We start from the raw sequence: 25,474 nt of genomic DNA on the forward strand, positions 1-25,474 counted from the left end.
GCAAAAACAATTCCTGATCTCAAGGAGCTCACAATTGAATGAGCAAGGTTTAAAAAGTAGGTTTACTTATCTTCTAAGGATTCAGTTATCAAACATGGGGCAAGGGTCCATGCTGAAAAGCCTAATGGGCACCAGGACTTACCACTTTTTTGCCCAGGGGGAGGACACTTGAGAATTGGTGAGTACAATCTAGTTGGTAGAGGATTTTCTGACAAGTGCGATATAAGGTAATGGCCCTCCCCTTTCCTCCCTTCTTTGCATATATTTCCTTTCCATGTCACCAGTGCAAAGCCCTCTGTTATGCATTAAACAAATGAACTTTGATGGTGTCTTTGCCTATGTGGTGGAGGTTTTTTTTGAGCAGGAGTATTCAAGTTCCTTTGTGGCTTGAATTTTTAGCTGTACAGAAGCTCATGGGCTTTCCTCTTGGAAATCTACCTGTTATCACAGAGGCTGTTATTTACTGTATCCTGTGTACAGATCTGGATGTATCTTACCCAAACCCCTTAATTGTGTATGTCTTTTAAGTCTGAGATTCTTTCCCTCTTGCAGAATCATAGAATTTTAGAATTGAAATGGAGCTTGGTGGCCAATCAAGTCCAATTCATACTTGAAAAAATTTTATATACAATATACCTGGTAAGCAATCATCTATCCTTTGCTTGAAGACCTGGAGGAGAGTATTTGAAATCCCACTACTTCATGAGGCAGCCACTGTACTTTTTTGTTGTTTAGACATTTCAGTTGTAAGTCTTTGTGACTCCACTTGGGTTTTCTTGGCAAAGATATTGGAGCACTTTGCCATTTCCTTCTCCACCTCATTTTTCAGATGTGGAAACAGAGGCAAACAAGGTGAAATGACTTGCCCAGAATCACACAGCTAATAGGTATCTGAGTTTAAATTTGAACTAAGGACTTCTTGACTCCAGGCTAGTGCTCTGTCCACTGTGCCACCTATGTGTCTGCACCTTTGTTCTTTTGGATAGCTCTAATTTTTAGGAATTTTTTTCCTGAGAGAAAGCCTAAATAGTACATCTTTGCAACTTCCTACAATCTCTTCTCTTTTGTCCCAAACAGAACAAATTAATCCCTCTTTTAGATGATATCCCTTCAGATTTTTAAAGATGGCTATCAGGTTCCTTATGCTTTTCAAGGCAATTCTATTCTTCCTCTGAGAATCAAGCTTGCAAGGCAACAAACATTTATTAAACTCTTAAGAATCAAAATAAGATAACATTTGTAAGTGCTTAGTACAGTGTCTGGCACATAATTGATGCTTAATTAATGCTTCTTCCTTCCATTTATCCCTGTATTTACCATGCAATGGAGCTTTGAATACAAGCAAAAAGAAAAACCTTGTCCTAAGGAGTTTATGTTCTAATGAGGGAAAAATTACAAATAAAAGGGAGCTGGAAAAAAGGTGGGGAGAACCAATAATAATAATAATAACTAGAATTTGTAGAGCTGACTTAATGTTTGCAAAGTGTTGTGCCTGTGTGATCAGATTTGAATGATAGTTATGGACTCATAGAATCTCATATTTAGAATTAATTTGAGTCTATCTAGTCCAACTTACATATCAATAGAAATTCCCTATTCAACATTCCCCCACCCCTACCCCATCCTCAATTAACATTTGTCCTAAGAGGTCCAGTGACTGGGAAATCATTTTCTTCCAGGGCAGCTCATTCCCCAGGTCTGGAATGTTGAGAAGCCAGAAGATTGTGACTGGAATTTCAGTTAGATCTCTCTCAGCCTTGAGAAGCCTAGGAGGAAGGTCTAGCCAAGACTTTCTCCTGGAGATATAGTGAGTATATCTCCAGGCTCCTGATGACAGGACCCCCACCAATAGGCAACTGAAGTGATAGCTGAAGAAGACATTTGAGCCTCTGTCAAACTTATCTCACTGGCCAGGGGGCCAAAGACCAGGGCCCATCAACATGACTCAAGGTCTGAGTTCCCCAAACTTGAGGAGGGAGGGAAAAGGGGTAGTTAGAGAAGGGACACCTCCCACCACTTTCCTTACCAATTCCCTTCCTGCCAGTCATTTCTTTGGGTTACCCTAGATGACTTAGTTTATAATAAAGTTGTTGTCTTTTTCCAAAGTGACTCAAGTGTGAGTGGGACAGCTTGAAGGAGAGAGTAATCTCCCTGAGAAGAAACCTTGAGGCTCTAGAAGTGGAGGAAAAGCAAGAGCCAGTTTGTGAGAGCAGCCATAGCTGAGGAGGGAAGGCTGAAAGGGGAAACTCCCCCTCCTCCCCAACCCCCAGCCAACTTTAAACATCAGCTGCCTCTCCTGGATCCTGCTTTCAGGGGGAGATGTCCATTCGAGGGAGGGAGAGTAAAAGAGAGAGAAAGTCAGAGTGATTCCTGAAACGAGTAGGATATATTGTATATTCCTAGTCCTTTCATTTTTATTTGGTATGTTTTTAAGTCCTCTTGCCAATCTTGACCCTTTGCCACCTTCCTTTGTTTCTATTCCAGTTTTTTGATGTCTTTCCTACACTTTTCCAGTAAGCATGTCTCTGTTCAGATGCTTCTAGCAATTTCCTGCCAATGTAAACAGTGACCAACCCCAATGCAAACAGTGACTGCCATCAGCTATTAGGTGGGAAAAGGTCTTTTTCAAATAATCCACAAACATTTATTAGGAATGCATTACCTGTCAGCCACTATGTTGGATGCTACGTTTACAAAAAAAAAATGCCCAGATTCTGCCCTTGAGGAGTTTGTGTTCTAATGGGGGAAATAACATGCACACAAATATAAGAAATATGTAAACTGTACATAACTGTGCCTACAAAGTAGACAGAAAAAAGATATATATATATATATATGTATATATATATATATATATTAGTTTTTAAAACATTTTGTTTGGTCATTTTCATACATTATTCATTGGAAACAGATAATTTTCCTTTCCTCCCCCGCTTCCTCCCCCCCTCCCCTAGCCAATGCGCGATTCGTCTGGGTATCACATGTGTCCTTGCTCTGAACCCATTTCCTTGTTGGTATTTGCATTAGGGTGCTCATTTAGCATCTCTCCTTGATCATGTCCCCTCAACCTCTGTAGTCAAGCAGTTGCTTTTTCTCGGTGTTTTTACTCCCTCAGTTTGTCCTCTGCTTGTGGATAGTGTTTTTTAGATCCCTGCAGATTGTTCAGGGACATTGCACTGATCCTAAAGAAGTCCATTACATTCCCTTGTACCACAGTGTGTCAGTCTCTGTGTACAATGTTTTCCTGGTTCTGCTCTTCTCGCTCTGCATCACTTCCTGGAAGTTGTTCCAGTCTCCATGGAATTCCTCCACTTTATTATTCCTTTTAGCACAATAGTATTCCATCAACAACATATACCACAATTTGTTCAGCCATTCTCCAATTGAAGGGCATCCCCATATTTTCCAATTTTTGGCTACCACAAAGAGCGCTGCTATGAATATTCTTGTGCAAGTCTTTTTCCTTATTATCTCTTTGGGGTACAAACCCAGCAGTGCTATGGCTGGATTAAAGGGCAGACAGTCTTTTATTGCCCTTTGTGCATAGTTCCAAATTGCCCTCCAGAATGGTTGGATCAATTCACAACTCCATCAGCAATGAATTAATGTCCCTACTTTGCCATATCCCCTCCAGCATTTATTACTTTCCCTTGCTGTCATGTTGGCCAATCTGCTAGGTGTGAGGTGTTACCTAAGAGTTGTTTTGATTTGCATCTCTCTGATTATAAGAGATTTAGAACACTTTTTCATATGCTTATTAATAGTTTTGATTTCTTTATCTGAGAACTGCCTATTCATGTCCCTTGCCCATTTATCAATTGGAGAATGGCTTGATTTTTTGTACAACTGGTTTAGCTCTTTATAAATTTGAGTAATTAGACCTTTGTCAGAGGTTTTTGTTATGAAGATTGTTTCCCAATTTGTTGCTTTCCTTCTAATTTTAGTTACATTGGTTTTGTTTGTACAAAACCTTTTTAATTTGATGTAGTCAAAATTATTTATTTTGCATGTTGTGACTCTAAGTCTTGCTTGGTTTTAAAATCTTTCCCTTCCCAAAGGTCTGACATGTATACTATACTGTGTTCACCTAATTTACTTATAGTTTCCTTCTTTATATTCAAGTCATTCACCCATTCTGAGTTTATCTTGATGTAGGGTGTGAGGTGTTGATTCAAACCTAATCTCTCCCACACTGTCTTCCAATTTTCCCAGCAGTTTTCATCAAATAGTGGATTTTTGTCCTAAAAGCTGGGGTCTTTGGGTTTGTCGTAGACTGTCTTGCTGAGGTCATTTACCCCAAGTCTATTCCACTGATCCTCCTTTCTGTCTCTTAGTCAGTACCAAATTGTTTTGATGACTGCTGCTTTGTAATATAGTTTGAGATCTGGGACTGCAAGGCCCCCTTCCTTTGTATTTTTTTTTTCATTATTTCCCTGGATATCCTTGATCCTTTATTCTTCCAAATGAACTTTGTTATGGTTTTCTCTAATTCAGTAAAGAAATTTTTTGGTAGTTCAATGGGTATGGCACTAAATAGATAAGTTTGGGTAGGATAGTCATTTTTATTTTGTTAGATCATCCCACCCATGAGCAATCAATGTTTTTCCAATTGTTTAGATCTAGTTTTAATTGTGTGGAGAGTGTTTTGTAGTTGTATTCATATAGTTCCTGTGTTTGTCTTGGCCGATAGATTCCTAAATATTTTATATTGTCTCGGGTGACTTTAAATGGAATTTCTCTTTCTAATTCTTGCTGCTGAGCTGTGTTGGAAATATATAGAAATGCTGATGACTTATGTGGGTTTATTTTGTATCCTGCAACTTTGCTAAAGTTGTTGATTATTTCATGATGCAGAATTAGATATATATTTTTTGAAAATCTGTGATACATTGAAGCCATGATAAGTAAACTGTGATATAGCAAGGGATGGCTGTCCTCTATAAGATATTTCTACTTGATGGCCCATTGTCACTTTAAACATATTCCAAATGGAACTAATAATCTTGCTTTATAAATTTATGTCTCTTCACAATTTACCCATTTCTTCCAATGGCACCTACTGTTCTTCCTATCTCTCAAGCAAAACTTTGGAGTCATCTGCAAAGTCTCAATTCCCACATCCGATTGACTTGCTACTGGGTCATTGAATTGGGGAAGCACTGTGATATGGTGAAGAGTGCTAAATTTGTAACCAGAGAACTTAGGTTTAGGTTCTGGCTCTAGCCCTAGTTCTTCCTATGTGACCTTGATCAAATTACTTCAGTTCTCTTGCTTGTCAGTTCCTCATTGGTAAAAATTAAGGAGTTGGATTAGATGATTTCTCAGCTGGGAGGGATATTATAGATCATCTAGTTCAATCTCCATTCCCTCCCCTGACCCCATTAAAAGTTGAAGAACCTGAGGCCTAAAGAGATGAAGTGATTTGCCTGGCTCTTATCATAATCTCTTAATTCATCCCTTTATCAATACTTGACTTTGATATTGCCCTGACACCTTTGTTACAAGTGCCTTTTCACTTATCTGTCTGGTTTACAATCTATCATACAGTACACACTGTTGTTGGATTAATCAGAAATGGTGAATGAGAAATCCACAGTAAAACCTTGTGGGAGAGGTAATTTTCATTCTTTTGTGGGGGAAAGGTTAGATTTATTTATAACACCTCATGCTTTATACCAAGATAAACTCGAAATAGCTTCATGATCTAGACATGAGGTCATATCACAAATTAGAGAAACATGGAGGAAACATCCCTATCAGATCAATGGGAAAGAGTAAATTCATGACCAACAAGGGATGGAGACACTTGTAGAAGGTACAATGGACAATCTTGATCACATAAGATTAAAGTTTTTGCACAGGAGAGGTCATTTTCTTGTAAAAAAATTAAACACTAGATGATATTCAATTTCTCTTTATCATAGGAACATACTATTTGTTAACTAGAGTCTACTGAGTAAAGGAAGTGACATGGTTAGACCTAGACTTTAAGATAATCAGTTGAAGAGCTATGTATTTGTGACTAGCCCCGGTGAAAAGAGCTTTCATAGATCTTTGAAGGATTTTCAGTGCATTGCCATTTAAGGACTAAATAATTGTGGTCTAAATCCGTTTTAGAAAATTTATTGAAGAAAGTAAACTGCATCATCAGAATCACATTTGGTGAAACTTTTAAAATGAATTTTTATTGTTTTAGGGTTTTTATATCACCTACATGTCCCTGTGTAATATTTCTCCCTCAGAGAGTTGTCATTCCATAAAATACAGAATTTAAAGAGCAGAAAAAGGAAAAAAAGAAACAATCAGCAAAAATCAACTATATAACAGTAGTTCTTTTAAACCATAGCCTACATAAGAATGGTTATTTCAGCTTCATTTAGAACAAATAATATAGATTATGCTTTCTATACTTGTCTTTAGAGTAAAAATATTTTCAAACTAAGGAGACCAAGAAATGTCTCTATATAACTAATAGATGTTGACCTTAAATGTCTTTAAAAACCAGTTAAGCAAATATTTACATCTTAATTAAAAATATTTCTTTTGCTAGTTCTATGTGATAGAACACAACATAGACATCTTTTGAATTAAACTCCATACAAAAACTTGAGCTTATAAAAAAAAAGATAAGTTAGAGAATGAACAGTCACTCTAAAGAAGAATTTTTCATCTTACACAAGATTTTCTTTAATATCCATCTAGTATATTTTTGGCCTGATGCAATTTCTATATGTTACTTGGGAATACATCAATTACACAAAACAAGGGAGACCTTTTTTTTCATTGTTAAAGGGTGGGAGTTTTTAGTCATTTCAGATGTATCCAACTTTTCATGATCACATTTGGGGCTTTCTTGGCAAGGATACTAGAGTTGTTTACCATTTCTTTCTCCAACTCATTGTTCAGATAAGGGAACAGGCATACAAGGTTAATCCCAAAGTCACATGGTTCATAAATGTTTAAGGCTAGATTTGAACGCCAGTCTTTCTGATTCCGGATTCCAAACTCTATCAGTTGTGCAACCTAACTACCCTGCTAGAGAAAGGAAACTGAGGCAAACAGGGTTAAGTGACTTGCTTAGTGTCCCAGAGCTACTTAGTGTCTGAGGCCAACGCTGCCCAAAGGGTGAGTAAAAGAGTTTAATTTGCTCCAGTAGAGAAGATACTAATTTCTTTCTGCATGGGAGGAACAAGGTTTGAGATTTATGAACTAGAATTTTTTGTGGCTCATAAAAATGAAGAAAGATACTGAGTTTCTGATCTTAGTCTTTTGTAATGGTAAAGTCACTCTTAAACAGATTTAGTGCAAAAAAAGCACAGTAATAAATCTACCTTTATCTTGCCTCCTTTTTGTGAACGAACAAACAAAAAAACACCCTAACTTTATAGCTGTTTGAACATGTTAATGAAAAATCTGACTTTTAGAAGAAATTGTTTGAACTTGTCAGATGAAGAGGTTGAATTGGTCTCTCCAATTCTGAACAGATTAAACAGGATTCTTTGAACTGTTGGAATGATCTTGTGAGGGTTGGGGGTAGGAAACTTAAATCCATTTTTAAACAATAGAAAGCAAAATAATAAAGCAATAAAATAATAGAAAAAATTCAAGAATAGAATAAAAATTCACCTTAAGTAGGCATCTAGGTAATACTATGGAATTCTGGACTTGGAATCAGAAAAAACTGAGTTCAAATCTTGCCTCAGACACTAATGTCTGAGTTACAAAATTTCATATAGGTACACACTCCTATTTTCACACTGATAGGTTATATACTACCTGGTATCTGTTTTCAAATAGGAAAATAGTCATTTAACTTCGTAGAACCTGTTTCCTCATTTATAAAATGATAACAACAGCTCAGGGAGTAGACAAGTAATTTAATTAGCATGGGGAACTCTCAGATGAGGAAACCCCTTCTATCTTTTCAGTGTCTTATTGTCTTAAAAGGGTAACTAGAGTACTAAAAGCTTATGTACTTGACCTAGGGTCAGCCAGTCATTAGGTGTCAGAGGAAGGATTTGAACTCTGGTCTTCCTATCACCAATATCAGCTCTTTATCTATTGCTGCGCATATAAAAATTAGTTGTTATAGTTGACTGAAAAAATAGAAGATCAGGGTTAGTGCCTCCTCTCCATTGTTTCTTCTTCCTTTTTTTTTAAACCCGTTGTCTTTGAATCCATACTTGGTTCTGAGACAGAAGAATAGTAGGGGCTAGGCAATTGGGGCTAAGTGACTTGCCCAGGGCCATACATCCAAGAAGTATCTAGAGGCCAGATTTAAACTCAGGAGTACCTATCTCCAATCCTGGCTCTTTATCCACTGAATCAACCTAGCTGCCCCCATTGATTCTTCTTTATTGGTTATTATAATGGAGTGTTATGGAATCAAGGAAAATATATTTCTATGAACTTAACATTGTTTTTAATGGCATTTTAGAAATGGGCCCTCATTTCCTAGGAGAAAGCCTTAGCTTTGTCCTTGGCTCTAAGAAACCCCAATCACCGTTTCTTTATGTGTGGAAATATTTCTTGATGACGTGGAAGAAATCAAAGATCAGAGTTTGTTGTTTTAGAGGACTTGCCTGCACCCATCACTGATTTGTAAAGGACATTCCTTCTGTTAGTTCTAACTTCACTGTAGTTCTACAGAGTCAGGATTATATCTGTCGAACATGCAAAGATTAGAAAGAAAGCAAAAGAAAACAAAGTAAAAAAAACTCATAGCCAAAGGATCCCCAAAAGGGTTCCACCCATCAGTGTGGAAATCAGCCCTCCAAAATCCCAGGCTTTCTCTGTTGTTGGTAAATGGAGGGCATTCTCAGGCTCCTCAGGGTCTGTTTTTAGGCTATACGCTCAGAAAATCATAGATTTCTATTCAACTAACCTTCCCTAGCCTAAGAAGCCATCAAAAGAGTTCAAATCCAATTACTTAGTGAGTTTAAACATAAAGGCTTCGTCACCTTCTTTTTTCTTCATAAGTTCCAGGCGGTTTTCCTTTACACCAATATAGAATCCTCGAGCATAGAAAGACTCAAATGAAACAAACCCAGACCCTTCTGAATGCATAAAGAATAATTTCTTTCTCTGAGCTTGGTGGTGGTGTTCATGCTTGTGAAGCTATGGAAACAAGACAGAAAGACAGTCATTTTAGTTCAGTTCAATTTTTAAAAATACTTATCAAGGATTTGCTATGCGCTAGGTTCTATGTTATTCTCTGACTCCTACTCTTAAGCCTCAAATATCACACTTTTCCCCAAAATAAAATCATTTGTCCCATAGCCCCTTGCTCTTCTCAACATTTCACAACAGCTTTGGTTGCCAAATATATAATCAACCTGATTTTGATCTGGATTATCTGGTGATGCCCATGTGTAGAGTTGCCTTTTGGGTTGAAAAAGTATTTGGGGGTACCTAGTTGGCTAAGTGGTTGGAGAGCCACGCCTGAAGATGGGGGGTCCTGGGTTCAAATCTAGACTCAGATGCTTCCTACCTGAGTGACCCTGGGCAAATCACTTAACTCTGTAATTAAAATCTGATCCTCAGCACTGTAAATCCCAGCATCCTATTTTCATTCTCACATTCCATCCTTATGTTTTGGAGATAAAGGTTGTGTGTGACCCCATCCCTCTTACTTTTCCAGTGAATGTGGCTGGGGAAACTTTTCTTTAGTCAGGCTTTTACTTTTGTCCTTTTATTCTACTTCAAGTGATTATTAATAAATCTTATAAAATATAATACTTGGAATTATTGGATATTAATTTAAATCTTATATAACCCCAATTGCCTAGCCCTGATAGAAATAAAAATATATCTGGGTTTTTATTCTGAGCTAACGATCCATGTTTAATTGTGGGAAATTAAAGCTGGAGGTCTCACAACACCCAGCCTGGGGCAAAGACCTCATCTAGATGTTCAACAGTGTGTTTCATGGGTTTTTGATAGTTAATTAGCTTAAGTAATTAACAAGACACAATGTTCAGAACCTGATAAAAACATGTTACATAATATTTGGTAATAAGTTTTGATAACATCTAGTAATAAATTTTAGTACAATGTTTAAGTAACCTATCTTGGCCATCATATTCTGGGGAGCCTATAGTGAATAGAAAACTTCACAGGATCAAACAATACCTGGACATGCCAGGATTATTTTCCTATGATTGCATTAGACCAGCTCTCAATTCACCATTCCAGACGAGCATCCCTTTTTCCTACTGCATGAGTTTTACTTTCCCTAGATAGCTACACAGACGTGAAGTATTTTTTCCCCAAGAAGCAGTTAGTTAATCTAGTTAGTTGTTACAATATTCTAATATATCAAACTGTATCATTTCTAATACTATAGTTAATATTCTATAATTATAATTGCTATTTTCTACACAGTTTAAAAACTGATTCTAACTCTTTCTAAAACAGAGTTACCACCTAAAGGATTATATGCGAGTCCGTGTTTTATAATTACTGATATATGAGTAGTAAAGGAAATTTTATTTTCAGCCCTTACTGTTCTCCTGCCTTGGAACTGATATTCAGTATCAATTCTAAGAAATAAGGTAAGTTAAAAAAAAAAGTATTTGCTATGACCAGCAAGTTATCTTGACAAAACTCTGCCTTGCAACTAGCCTGTCATTCCAATTATCTTTTGATTTCCTACTTTAACATTCCAATCCTGATATGATGAATTTGACTTTTTTGGAGTGTTATTTCTAGAAGATATTATAGGTCTTAGAACGTGTCAACTTTGGCTTCTTTGATATCAGTGGTTAGAGCATAGACTGGCATTACTGTGATGTTGAATGGTTTGTTTTAGATTAAAACAATTATTCTGTGATTTTTGTATCCCAGTACTGCTTTCCTCATCTTTTTTAGTGACTATGAAGGTTACTCTATTTCTTCTAAGGGATTCTTGCCCATAGTAGTAAATGTAATGATCACCTGAATTAAATCCACTCATTCTCATTCATTAAAGTTCACTGATACCCAAGATGTTGATGTTTAATCTTTCCATTTCCTTCACATTGATAAAAAGATTCTCTTAAATGAGCAATGGAAAGAAATAAAAGAAAACAACAGAATGAGACAAGAGATCTCTTCAAGAAAATCAGAGATAAGGGAGAGAGAAGAGTAACAAGGGAGGGTCCAAAGAAGGGAGAGAATTTAAAACTAAAAAAAAAAAAGTTTAAAAATTGTTCTTACATGTAATAGGGGGAAGAAAATTTGAGATATCAAGGGAAAATTTCATGCAAAAATGGGCATTATAAAAGACAAAAAGGGTAAGGAATTAACAGAAGCAGAAGAGATCAAGAAGAGGTAATAAAACTACATAGAAGAACTATCTGAGAAAGACCTTAACATCACCGATAACCATGGTGTGTAGTTACTGATCTAAAGCCAGACATCCTGGAAAATGAAGTCAAATGGACTTTAGGAAGTATTGCTAACAACAAGACTTGTTCAGGTGATGGAAGTCCAGCTGAGCTATTTAAAATTCTAAAAGATGATGCTGTTAAAGTGCCAGTATGCCAGCAAATCAGGGAAACTCAATAGTGGCCACTAGATTGGAAAACAACAGTTTATGTCCCAGTCCTAAAGAAGGATAATGCCAAAGGATGTTTAAATTACTCAACAACTGCACTCATTTCACATACCAGCAAGGTTATGCATAAAATTCAGCAAGTTAGGAATCAAGAACTATAAGAGGAGCAGGCTAGTTTTTGAAGGGGCAGAGGAACTACAAACCAAATTGCCAATATTCCCTGGTATGGAGAAAGCAAGGAAGTTCCAGAAAAACATCTACTTTTGTTTCATTGACAACAATAAAGTCTGTGTGATTCATGACAAAATGTGACAAGTCCTCAAAGAGATGGGAGTACCAGATCATTTGACTCATCTGTGTCCTAAAGAGTATGTGTGCAGACCAAAAAGCAACAGTTCCAACTGAATGTGGAACAAATTATTAGTTTAAGACTGGAAAGGGCATATGATAAGGTTGTATATTGAAGCCTTATTTATTTAATTTATATACAGAGTCATGAGAAATGCCAGGCTGGATGAATCAAAAGCCAGAAATAAAGATGGCAGGAGGAATGTCAACAATCTCAGATATGAAGATCATACTTCTCCAATGGCAGAATGTGAAGAAAATTCAGAAGCCACTTGAGGAGGGTTGAAGAGGAAAATGTAAAAGCTGATTTGAAGCTTAATTTTAAAAAAGGCTAAGATCTTGTCGAGCAGATCCATCACTTCCTGGGAAATAGAGGGAGAAGAAATGGAAGCAGTATATTCTTGAGTTCAAAGATTACTATAGATGGTGACTACAGCCATAATTACTCTGCAACTAATTAACAAGTATTTATTAAGCACTTACTCTGAGCTGAGTGGTCTACAATAACTCTCACACTTGTCTTCTTTCTATTCTTCTAGCCACTGTGCTCTTTCTCGCCCTCTTCACTTGAGCTCCCTGTCTTAAGTCTCCACTCTACTCTGTCCCTTCACACAACTGCCAATGTGATTTCCTGAAAGCACAAGTCTGACTGTCAGTACTCTACATAGTAAACTCCAGGGGTGCTTCCTACTTTTTTCCCCAGTGATATTTCATTGTTTTCCCCCCACCCTCCAATGACATGTAGGAACAATTTTTGACATTTGTTTTCCTACATTTTGCCATCCAAATTCTTTCTCCCCTTTCCTCCCTTCTTCTTTAGGTCATAAACTGTTTGAATTTTTTCTTTGTATCCATAATTGCCTAGCATAGTGTCTTATACTCCTGGATGGCATATAATAAATGCCTATTGATTGAGTCAATTCAATAAAACTTTATTAAACACCACTTCTATGTAACACAGTGCAGAAGGCTGAGGGGAGGGTGATGAAGCAGGATAAAGATAACAACACAGTAAAGATTTGAGATTTCATTCCCCATAAAGAACTTTCTCCACCAATATAGACAGTGATCTCTCTATGACTTGGGATGGAGGTAGACCCTATCCAGGGAGTCCAAGAGAGAGGCTGCCCAGTGACTGAACAACAAGAACAAGCTATGGCACCCAGGGCAAGGCAGGACACTTATTGAACTATTAAAAAAAAACACAAAAACTTTTGTTGGTATGTTTTGTTTTTACATTTAGATAAAATTGTATTGAATAAACTTTTTCACAACTCATCTATGAAATGGGCTTAATAGCCTTGTAATATATCACTCATGGGATTATTATGAGGAAGAAAACAAAACTAGCATTTATTAAATGCCTACTATGTGTCAGATTTGCTTAGTGCTTTACAAATATTATCTCATTTGATCCTCACAGCAATCCTGGGAATTAAGTGCCATGATTATCTCCATTTTATAGTTGAAGAATTTCAGGCAAAGTTAAATGATCTACCCATTGTCACATAGCTAGTTTTTGAGTTGAATTTGAATTCAAGACTTCTTAACTCCAGACCCAGAACATCTATCCATTGTATCACTTATCTTCTTAGGTAAATCTTAATGTGCAATTGGAATGAAAGGTGTGACTACTCCAAAAGCAAGTACAAAGGATTTTTAAATAACACACTTCATTGCAACTCTCCACCCCTCTTAGATAACTGATAGATATATAGACAGATAACTGAGAATTGGTCATGTTGGCACACATGGAGCATCATGTTAGCACTAAGAGCATATTGTTGTTACCTCAAGATCATTCTGATCATTGGCATGCAGCTGAAGACGAATGTCAGAGGGCTGAGGAGCCAGGACCACCAAAGCATCTCCTTTGGGACAGAGAGAAATAAAAAAACCCACAAAACTAAGAATTAAAACTCATTTTGATTTTGGTGAATTAAATCTACTAGAAAAAATGTAGACATATTGGGGAAAAAAAAACATGACTCTGGAATGGTTTTATTAGAGTTCTAAATTTGGTGTAAAAATCATTTTTCATGACCTCCATTCTCCTCTTCAAAAACTATATTTTTTCCAAGTAAAGGATTCTGACCCTACTAGTATTTTTTTAAACCCATACCATCTATGTTAGAATCAATACCATGTGTTGATTCCAAGGCATAGGCTCACTATGGATTAGGCACTAAGGGGTTAAGTGACTTGCCCAGGGTCACACAGCCAGGAAGTGTATGAGATCAGATTTGAACCTAGGACCTCTTAGCTCCTGCATCAGACTATAGGGATGGGGTGTTCTTGCTTGTAACAAGTCATGATAGAGTCAGAGGGCTTTTCTTTGTTTTTATTAACACTATTTAGATACTAACAATGACCCCAGAGTACAAGAGTAGTGATGCTGGTGGCTCTGATAAACCTAAGAAAAGTCATAAAGTGCTTAGGGAGGTTCATATAATAAACGTCTATGAAATAATGGATTTTCCTATTACGCATGATTTTCAACTTACTCCAAGGGTCTTGGAATGTATTGGTAGCATAAAATAAGGGACTACTGCACTAGCTATTTGTGACCCTGGGCAAGTCACTTAACCCTGTTTGCCTCAGTTTCCTCATCTATATAATGTGTTGGAGAAGGAAATGGCAAACCACTCCAATATCTTTACCAAGAAAACACCAAATGGAGTCATGAAGAGTCAGATATAACTGAACAATAACAACAAAGAACCTTTTCTGCTTCAAACCGGAGTGAAGCAAAGATGCTCACTCTTCCCATTATTATTTGATATAGTTCTGGAAATATTAGCAATAGTAATAAGAGCAGAGAAAGAGATTAAAGAAATAAATATAGGTAAAGGGGAGATTTAAAAAGGAGATGTCCTGTTTGCTGGCAATATATGGCTTACTTGGAAAATCCTAGGGAATCAACAAAGATACTAAATGAGGCAATTTTGCTCCAGGAGAGCTTAAGGCTACAAAATAAATCCTCAAAAATCAATAGCATTTCTAAATATTAAGGACAAAGTATAAAAAAAATCACAGAAAGGGAAATCCCATTAGAAAAAAACTACAAAATACATAAAATATTCAAAGCACCCAAAAGTCTTGTATAGATTCAATTACCAAGTGCTCTTTAAAGAAATAAAGAACAACTTCAATAGGTAGAGGAATAAAATCAAAGCACCAACATTTCCCTTCCTTACATATTATATGTTTTACCTCTGTATGAATTTTTAGTGGTGAAGTATTCCAAGTACAGCAAACCTGAAAGAGAATTAGAAGAAAACACCCTTTGGTGATTAATCAAAAATTTAGCTTTTGAACACAAGGGAAAATATTAGGAAATATTCAAAATCATGGGTACCAGTAATTAAGACAAAGCTTTCATGGTTCTGAGATGCATTAAGTGAAATTTGGAAATGTCTCCTTAATTACATATGGGTCTGTGTATATTTATGAATAAAGATCTTTTATGTACGCATATGTGTACATACACATACATACATACATATAAGATTTGTCCATAAGCCTTCAAAACACTTGTTTGTTTTTGAAATATTGAGGAACTCATAGAATTTCACAATCACAGTAGATTTTTTTTGATAGGGGGAGAACTGAGGGTATGAAATTAATCATCACATCAATATTAATTCTGGACAAAAGAAGACACTGTACCTCGCTCTTCATTTTCAGGTAAATCTTCAACAAAGATCTCATAGTTTCCATTTTCAAAAAAAAAGGTGACAGCCTTATTTTTGAATGTATTCAAGCCAGTGTAGCACTTTTCCTGCCAAAATTCCACTGTAATTAAGCATAAAAAAGATTTAGTTCCATGGATTATTATTGTGTGAGGATTTTCTTCTCATTTTAAAAAACTAATAGAGGCATTGCAAACGTATTTGTAGTTCGTCAGTCAGTGGTGGAAATCTTGTGCTCTTGTGCTCTTAATAGGCAGTGAAGGCTACTAACATAAATTTAGATATCATCCTTTCTTCCCGAGGGAAACTTTGCAAAGATGTCTCTCTTGATCCAAGAGACACTCGATATTCATCTGGAGTCTTCAACTTGAAAAAAAAAAAACATTGGCTATAAAGCCAGAATATCTGGGGTCAAGTTCTGATTCTAACAATTGTCACATGATTTTGGACAAGTAATTTCCATTCTCTGAACCCTAGTTTCCTTAATTCGATCAATATTAATTTTATTCATTTGCTTGATTGTTTACTGTAGAGAAATTGTTCTCTGCTGACAAAACTATCTATCTCAGACCTGAGAGTAAAAAGTTCAATAATTTATTAGTCTCCGTTTTAATGGTTTTTGGGGTCAAGGATTCCTGAATCTTGGCTCCATTGCTCACAGATTAAGCTAGTTCCCAGGGAAGCAGAAGAAGAAGAAAGAGTTCCAGAAGAAGAAGAAAGAGATACCTGATAGAATTTCATCAGACAACATGACTGCAGCCAGAAAGTTCAATGATGAGGAGACAATTCCAGTGGAAGAGGACATTCCAGGAGAAGAGGAGTAAGACAGAAGACAGCAGAACAGAATCAGACAGCGGAGAGCAAACCAAACTGTGCCATGATAACAGGGACTGTACAAAGAATCCAGTATAGAAGAAGAAAGCTATCAAATTATGGATGTAAATTTGTTGTAGACAACATGAGAAGAGGAGTATCTGGAGATTTGGTGAGTATAGTTACATTTAGGGCACACTGATCACAAGATGTCATAAGATATTTTACCAAGTGATAGTATTCAGGTAAATAAATGAATACATATGAATCACATGGGAATAAAATCAATCAATATATACAGTAATTCCATGAGGTCTTACCTAAATGGAAAGTTTGTTTTTAAGACATTCCATTCAGGTAATATAAAAATACATATAGGTCTTCATATAGATTTTAGTACTGTCAGAGGGAGGACATTTATATTCTTGACACACATACACATATTTGTGTATACATATTTGTAAATACTTGTATATAATCTGTAAAATACTTTGTAGATAACATATATAGGCTAGACAAGTGTGTAGAAAGTGTATATAAATGTAAATAGTATAATTTTCTATAGTAATTTGTACAGGATTTGTATATTTCTGTTAATTTCTGTATATTTTTTTATATTTCACTGTGAATAATTGGAGTTGCTTATTTTATAAATCTGTATATATCTATATATTTGTACAGAAATCCTTGTGCATATATGTACATATGTATAGATTTTTTAAAAATTAGCTGTGTACATAGTTATAATGTTACAAAAGTTAGCATAGGAGACTCAATTTTCAAGTTTTCTGTAGACAGTTTTTGTTTTCTGTATTAGCATAGGGGACATTTTGTTTAGAATAGTTCAAATAAGATTTTTTACATGCAGTTTGCATAAAATTTTTGCATAGTTTTTTCTTTTCTTTCTTCTTTTCATTTGATTAGATAGATTTTTGTTTTTGTAACAGTATAAGCTACATTGAGTTTTGTAAATATTTTTCTTTTTTCAATTTTTACTAGAATGGTATAGGGCAATATTTTTTAGATATATTTGTTTTAATGTATTAGTTTAACAGTATATTCTTTCAAACCACTATTGTGGAAGAGTTTTGTGTTTTGCATTTTGCATTTTATCATTGTATTACTTTGCATTTGCTCTTGAATTTTTTGTTTTTGCAAATGTTTGTATTTTAATTTTGCTTTCTGTGAAACTGTTTATTGTATTCCCCCCCCCCCCCATGTTATATCCCTAGAGTAAAACAGTGGATAAGAGTAGGATGCAGAGATTAGGATAGGATAGGACTGTTTGTTTGTTATTTGGGGGTAGCATAATAAAATAAGTTTAGAATAAGGGAATTTATATATTTATTGGTGATCATATGAGACATTTGTCTTCAACAAATTTGCTCAGATGATAAGAGGGAAGAATGTAATAGGGAAATTAGAGAGAGAAGCATAAGATGGAAAGTTGGCTTTAAGAAACTGTATTGGCACATGACAAAGAATTTTGGAGAAAGTGTTCTAGAAGCCAGGGGGAAATAAAGAAGGGCTAACAGATAGGCAACTGTCACTTAGTCCTTGGTCTTGGTCCTGGACTGATACTTGGTCCTTGATTTTGGTCTTGGACTGCCATTTTGGTCTTGGTCCTAGCCAAGGAGAGGGAGAAAAAGCAGCTTCTAGGAGCTTTTCCTATCTCAAGTCTTTGGAGAACAAAGGACAACCCTTCAATCCTTCCCTTTGGTTCCTGATCAGCTAAAGAGCAGTTTGGAGCAGATCTGAATATCCCTGCTGTCTATGAGTGTGTGTCAACTTGCCTGGGCTTTACTTTAAGTTAGGTTGGGCTTTGGGTTCCAACCCAGGGTCAGACCCTGCAGGGTGAGCTCTGTCATTCTGAGTTAACAAATCCTTGAAACCAACTTTTTTGGGAGTAAAAAGAGGATTTTTAGCCAGGCAGATCTTAGACAGATTTTTGGATGATTTAGTTAAATCAGGGAGTGTCAGATAGCCTCAAGTAACTGAAGAGTTTTGTCTTGCAACAAATGTGGCAAGCTGGGAACAAGAGTAGAAATTTAGAAGTAGGGACCTCTCTTTCCCTAATCCTCACCTCCTAATTTATTTTTTATTAAAGAGATATTTTCTGTATATCTAAATATCTCATTGGTTTCAGGGACCTGTGCAATATTGACTCAGTGGGCATCTGCTTCACTTTCACTAGTAATAGCCAAGATACCCAGAAATTTACAGGTGGGTAGCTAGACAGTTCCCTAGGCTAAATTAACAGCTTGGTTCCCTTTCACTAGTGTGCTTTTTCAATACATATTTTAGAGAAGGATACTTATGCAGAGGAAGGATGTACTTCCGATAAGGACCCTGGAGTTGGGAAGTATATGACCTGTCTGTATTTTGGGGGAAATAGTCCCATTGTGGCATGTCTGTGTATTTCCCCCCACTTGCTAAGCCCTGGGGTAATAGCTGGGAGAACAGGGTATTTACTGTGCCTTCTTTTCCTTCCCATAACATCCTATGTGTGGTAGCTGTGCTTAGTATGTTCTCCATTCATTAGCAGAAGATCAGCTTCTAGGAACCTCGGAGTCTGTGATGATAAAGGTATTCAGAGACAGCCTGAGCTACGTTTCTTACATGGTATTCTGAGATTCCTTCCCATGAGCCCAAAGGATAGGCTTAAGAGTTGTTACAGAAGCTGAATAGAATACTTTTTTTCCATTGAGTACTCCATAGATTTTCCCTCTTTCTCTAAACATTAAAAAAAAAATAACACACCATCTTACCTTCCATCGTAGAAACAATACTAAGTATTGATTCCAAGACAGAAGAGAGGCAAGGGCTAGTCAATGGGTGACTTTCCCAGGGTCCCACAGCTAGGAATCTATTTTAGATTCATCTATCTGCCCCAATCATTTTTGAAGAGGAAGTTTAAAAAACTTTTTTGATGAAATTCAGACTTCCCTCTCCTTTAATTGAGCATTATCTCAGCACCCACTTGCTTACCAGGCAATGAAACTCAAAGTATGATTTGTAGTAACTGATTTTATACATTCTATACCCTAGAGGAACCCTTATTATTATTTTTTTTATCTACTAGGTTGTTATTTACGAGTTTTATTGATTTGTCCTTAATTTGTCTTAACTATGTCTCACGGGAATAATATTTTTAATATGTTACCTTTTAAAAAATGCTAGCATCCCAGGTACTGTTCTATTTGCCTTTTTGGGTCTATTTTGAATTTATGGCAAAGATATAGTTTTTAAATAATTGTTTTTCTCTGTTTATCTACAGTGGGGTTTATTGTAGCAAAATTAAGGGAGGAATTTCTTTGCATTTTTACTACTTTCTGGATAAAATCTCATTTTCTTTTTTTTTTTAAACCCTTAATTTCCATCTTAGAATCAGTACTGTGTATTGGTTCCAAGGCAGAAAAGAGGTAAGGACTAGGCAATGGGGGTCAAGTGATTTGCCCAGGGTCACACAGCTGGGAAATGTTTGAGGCCAGATTTGAACCTAGGACCTCCCATCTCTTGGCCTGGCTCTCCATCTACTGAGCCTCCCAGCTGCCCCTTAGAATCTCATTTTCTTAGGAAGAAACAGTAGAACACAAATTATACCCAGGATTCAGAGCTAGAAGGGACCATCAAGATACTTTTGTCCAACCTCTTTCATTATCTAGATGAAGCCCAGAAGAGGAAATTCCTTTGCCTAAGTCACAGGTACTAACTAAGTTGTAGAAGCGGGCTCAAACCCATACTTTCCAACTCCATATACAACAGTCTTTCCGTTACAACATAGGTCTAAATCAACAAGTGACTGTCAGATGAAAAAATGACCATACCTGAACATTCAATGCTAGATATGTTCAGATTATTCGTATACAGTGTCCTTTTCAGTTGGTAGCTTCTCACATTACGACTGATATTTGCTTTTCCAATGCATCTTGAACGTAAATTCATATATATGATTGGATAGCTCTGCTTAGAATTTGGGAATCCTACACAAGAGAGAGAAGAAAATGGAGCACGGCAGGAGAAAGTATATATTATTACACAATAGCAAACATCCTCAGCCCCCACATCCACACACTCCCCTATAATCTCTTTATAAATTAGTATGTGGATTTCCTTTGACCAAGAACGTAGGTACCCAAAAGATAACTATTCTTTCCTGTACTGAGAACTCTGATGGTCAAATGAACTCTAACATCAATATGGTGGTCCAGGGGGCTGAAGATATATATTCACATTTTAGTTTGACTGCACATAATAACTGTAGGACCTTAGACAAGTCATTTTACCTCTATGAGCCTCAGTTTCCCCTTCTGAAAAATGAAGATTAAAATACTTGTACAACCTGCTTCATGGGATTGTAAAAGAAAGTGCTTTGAAATTTTAAAGTGCTAGTGAAATGTAAAACTATTGCTTCTATTGGCTGACATAATGTTTTTTATTTATTCTTCATGAGAGACAGGGACATACCCCACTGAGGCTGAAATTCAGCATATACAAGTCTGAAAATCTTGATAGTCTAACTTAAGGATGACCTTTTATAAATAGATAAGCTTGAATGTAAAATTAATAGGATCATAGATTTACAGTTGGAAGGAATATTAGAAGTGATCTAATCTAACCTTATTTTATAGATAAGGAAACTGAGGCCCTGAGAAGTTAAATAGCTCACTTAAGGTCACAGAGATGGTAAATGACAGACTTAGATTTGAAGCCAGGTCCTGACCCTGCTCCAAAGCTCTTTTCATTGCATCACAATGGGATTTTCTGATTCATATATGCAAAGAAATTTCAGTCTGGAGGCAGCAGCCTTTTGCTACCCAGTCCAAGCACCTTTCCTGGTTCTCCTTAACCTTAGTGCCTTCCCCTTGAGATTATCTCCAATTTATCCTGTATATATTTTGTTTGCACATAGGTGTTTGCATTTTCCCCCTTTTAGACTGCTTTCCTTGAAGGCAGGTCTTTCTCCTCCCACCCTCCCGTTTTCTATGCATCCCTAATGCTCAGCACCATGACTGTCACAGAGAAGGCAGTTAATATTCTTTGAGTTGAACTTGAGAATGATTGACATTGAGAGATACTTTCATGCAAAGAAGTATCTTTTTTATGTGAATGAGGAGTTCCTTGCTTGCCCCTGGGAATTCCATTATTAGAGTTGCATCACTGATGCCTCCACCTTGACCTCCTTGGATGTAGTGAAAGAACAATGGATGTGTATGAATTTAATATAAATTGTACCCCCTTATTCCTTTTGAAAACCCTTTTTGATCAGCATCATCAGCTTTACCCTTTGAGTGTGTACTGCACTCTGGGAGGACGCCAGAGATCTTGTGGCTCCCTGGCTCTCAGAAGAGGCTGGCCCCAAGTGCTGAGAGGTCACATCTGTCCAACCAGAGAGACCCAGAAGGGGTGACATCATTGGCCTTATAAGAAAGGGGATGGATCAGAGACTCACTCTTTTTTTCAGACTAGAGAGTCTTGCAAAGCGAGCAGGATAGTGTGGCATACAAATTAATTTGGAGCAATCAAATTATGTGATTCTCTCTCTCTCTCTCTCTCTCTCTGCCTTTGTCTTTCTTTTTCTCTCTCTCACTTTTACTAATTACTAATTATAAATTAATATATAGTCTCTAGAAAATTTAAAACATAATAGATGACAAACTGAGTTTTGCCTCGTTTTGTGACTAGCTATTTGTTTACAGGCAAGTTAGCTAATATCACTGTTTCATTGTGTGTGTGTGTGTGTGTGTGTGTGTGTGTGTGTGTGTGTGTGTGTGTGTGTCTGGTTCCTAGCACATTTCCTGGCATATGTTTATTGATTGATGTATTATTGGTACTTTGATAGGCCCCAAATTAGAGGTTTATTATTGGACCAACCAAAGATTTCAATCTACTGACTTAGATTTTGAGAACTCCACGATTCTATATATTACAATGATGGTTCACAACCTCTGGGTCAAATACTCCTGAATTGTTGTTTTGTTTTTGTTTTTAAAACACAGAATGTTAGAGGTAGAAGGTGCCATAGAGATTCTCTTATCTAGCCAATTTATTTTGTTAGACAAAAACTAATATCCAGAGAAGTGAGGTCACAGCCCTAGCAAATGGCAAAGCCAAGACTTGATTTCACCTTTTCTGACCAAAATGATAGTGCTTTTCTGCCTAGTTATGGCAACTACTCCCTTCAATCAAGTGTGCTGTTTAAACTTTTGATGTGTTTCCAACAAAAAGTCCTCTGTAGACTCACTTGTATAATGTAATGTTTTCTGGGAAGGTATATGAGTCAAAAACCAAAATGTACTTTTACTTTAAGTGAAATTTTAGATATTGATACTCAGGGCCTCACTTGCTTGGACTTTATTTGGACTGAGTGATATTAAGAAATTAAATACCAGGGGTATACGTGATAGGTCCAAAATGAGCTAAGATGGGACTGGAAGTATCAGAAACTCATTATCTCATTTTATGATGATACTTACTTGGCTAAATTTCCAAACACGTCATTCAATTGGCTTCACATGCCAAACTTGCATTCAGTAAAGAGATGCTTAAATTCTCTTCCCTTCAACAACACTCAAAAGAAGTGGTCTATTATGAAACGATAGTGACTTTTTGTCATATTGAAATTTTCTTGTGATAACTGTAGTTTATAATTGAATTTTTATTTAATGTTCAAGAGGCCCTAACTTCTCAAGGGCTTTATGCTACAAGAAATATTCTTTCAGGAAAAATTTTCAGGCTGTCTCAGACTATCCCAATTAACCTTCATGTCAAAATTTGGAAGTCTTCTTAATTTGAAAGTATCATGGGCTCTAGTGATATCAGTTATTATTATGATTATGGATAGAGCAAATGGATTTATAGTCACGTTAATTCACAATTGCATAGTAAGATTTGCAAAGTGTTTCCCCCGTGTTTTACCCTATGAAGTCTATAGAGTAAGCATTATTATCCCTATTTTTCAGATGAGGATACTGAGGCTTTCATAGGTTAACTGATTTGCTCTAGTTATACAGGTAATGTGTGTCAGAAGCAGGATGCAAACTCAAGTCTTCTGACTTCAAATCCCAAATGTTCTCAGCTATATCCTAAGCAATAATAACTCTATTCTGTATTTCAGCTCTGACTCACTTGGTTCCTTTTCTTCCAACCATCTGAAATCTCCTGATAATATTTCGTCAATGGGGAATCTCTCCCTATTCTCCAACGTCATACAGATAATCCCTTCCTTGATTCCTTACCATACAGGCAAAGAGAAATGGGATCCAAAGACAAATGCCGTGGTCCCTTTCCCTGAAGGAGTTCAGGGAAAATAATCATGAATAAATTTGAAGGACTTTATACATAACAGATGTACCATCAAAGTGCTTTGAAAGGAAAAATTACTTTTAGATTAAGGGATTATGGAAGAATTCATGGAGAAGGTGGCACCAGAAAATACTGAATGTTTTCAAAGAATACATATTTGACTGTATGAAGTCAATTCAGAGGCTATCACTCTTTCTTGTCCATTCTAGTAATGGTATTTATACCTCCTCTGGATAATATCAGCATTTGTATGAGCAAAGGATGAAAAATATTCTGATAATAAATAAAAGAAAATCTTGTTTTGGAAAATGAACCATCCTTACCTGGTTTTGGGGAAGTTTTCTTAATTGTTTTCTTTGTTTTTGCTTCCTGCTTTCCATTTAGATGCTTCATCTTCATTATAAAATGTTCTGATCCCCTTGGGGTTTAAAGCATAAGTAAATGGTTACTATTATCATTTCCATTGGTATTATCTTGGAAAGAATCTTCGTGAGAGGAACAACTCAAAAGAAGCATTTAAGCATTGAATATAGCATTAAAAGATAGTTCATTATATATATGTTTGCAGAAATATTTTATTCCTAATGGGAAAAGTTTCATTGCAATGACGGATCAGATTCTAAAATATATGCTCTGACAAACGTTTATTTTTCATATGTTTTTTTCAGAATATTTCTATTCATGTACCCAGTTTACTTTGGATGATGAACAACAATGTAAGGAAAGAAAGTGGGTTACTGAGAAGACCAGAGGTTCCTCTCCCATGCCATAAATATTAATCTGGGATTAATGCCCTCAAACTTTCTGACCTCCTACTCCTAAAATCTCCTTTTCACAAATTCTTGCATTCTTTCCCTTTCTTGACTTTCCTACTGAAGGACAAACAGATAGGGAAGAAAATTAAGGGAGGGAAAAATTTAGATGACTTAGACATTAAAAAAATCCCTTCCTTATTTTTGCAATGAAAAGTACAGTGACTGTGGAGTCAAAGGATCTCTGTTTTATTCCTCACATTTTTATCTACAGGATATGATGCCTTGGTTAAATCACTAAAACTCTTTGTGTCTCATATAGGTTATCCTCCTCTATAAGTCAAATGGGAGGAAATATGGGATTAGAAGCAACATTACCTTCACATAGGGTAGGCTATTTCTATTAAAAAGTCTAGAAATTGACCTTAAGACTTAATTAGTCCAGGGGATGAAGCCTCTAACCATTGATGTGGCTTCCCAATCACCTAAGGCATAAAAAATCCCAAAGCAATTCAAGCTTCTTGCACCTGAAAAACTTCCTACAATTTCATGGAGAAGGTGGCACCAACACACTCTTGTGACCAAGCATATCACCATGACAAATGTGGAAGTGAGGGATTCTGCATTTGTCAGAGACAGAGAGACAGAAATGGAGAAAGAGACACAGATAGAATAGCCCTTTGAGAATAGTGACAAATTGTTCTCCAGAATGTCCTGTTCACAAATCCAACAACAGTTTATTAAAGTATCTATTTTCTCTCATCTCCTTCAGCATTTTCCATTTCTGACATGTGTGAAGTGGTACCTCAGAGTCATTTTAATTTTAACTTCTCTAATCATTAGCTATTTAGAGCATTTTTCACAAGATTATAGTTTTGCTTTTACTTTGTCTGAGGATCATGATAGCTACTCCCTGCTTTTTTCTACTTCAGTTGAAGCATAAGAGATTCTGCTCCAGTCCCTAATCTTTACTTTGAACGTCTCTTTTTTAAAGTGTGTTTCTTGTAAACAACATATTATAATATATA

General features: G+C 36.3%; 1 protein-coding gene and 1 long non-coding RNA gene across 3 annotated transcripts in view; one reads left to right on the forward strand and one right to left on the reverse strand.

The window, feature by feature from the left end:
- The first annotated feature begins 1,752 nt into the window (after positions 1-1,752).
- LOC130455508 (uncharacterized) lies at positions 1,753-25,208 on the forward strand. The gene is made up of 3 exons (XR_008913523.1): positions 1,753-1,950; positions 2,485-2,608; positions 23,507-25,208. It is a non-coding gene; the product is annotated as an uncharacterized LOC130455508 (long non-coding RNA).
- Positions 6,108-25,474, reverse strand: part of LOC103093888 (interleukin-33) — a 53,497-nt gene continuing 34,130 nt past the window's right edge. For both annotated transcript variants that reach the window (XM_007499555.3, XM_007499552.2), the window contains 6 exons: positions 24,018-24,112; positions 20,217-20,372; positions 15,554-15,679; positions 15,098-15,142; positions 13,676-13,755; positions 6,108-9,117 (listed from right to left, as the gene is read on the reverse strand). In XM_007499555.3, coding sequence (XP_007499617.1) covers positions 8,926-9,117; positions 13,676-13,755; positions 15,098-15,142; positions 15,554-15,679; positions 20,217-20,372; positions 24,018-24,093 — 675 coding nt within the window. In that variant the 5' untranslated portion in view covers positions 24,094-24,112 and the 3' untranslated portion in view covers positions 6,108-8,925. The remainder of the gene's footprint in view (positions 9,118-13,675; positions 13,756-15,097; positions 15,143-15,553; positions 15,680-20,216; positions 20,373-24,017; positions 24,113-25,474) is intronic.

Source organism: Monodelphis domestica, chromosome 7, assembly GCF_027887165.1.
Source record: "Monodelphis domestica isolate mMonDom1 chromosome 7, mMonDom1.pri, whole genome shotgun sequence".
NCBI classification, from domain to species: Eukaryota; Metazoa; Chordata; class Mammalia; order Didelphimorphia; family Didelphidae; genus Monodelphis; species Monodelphis domestica.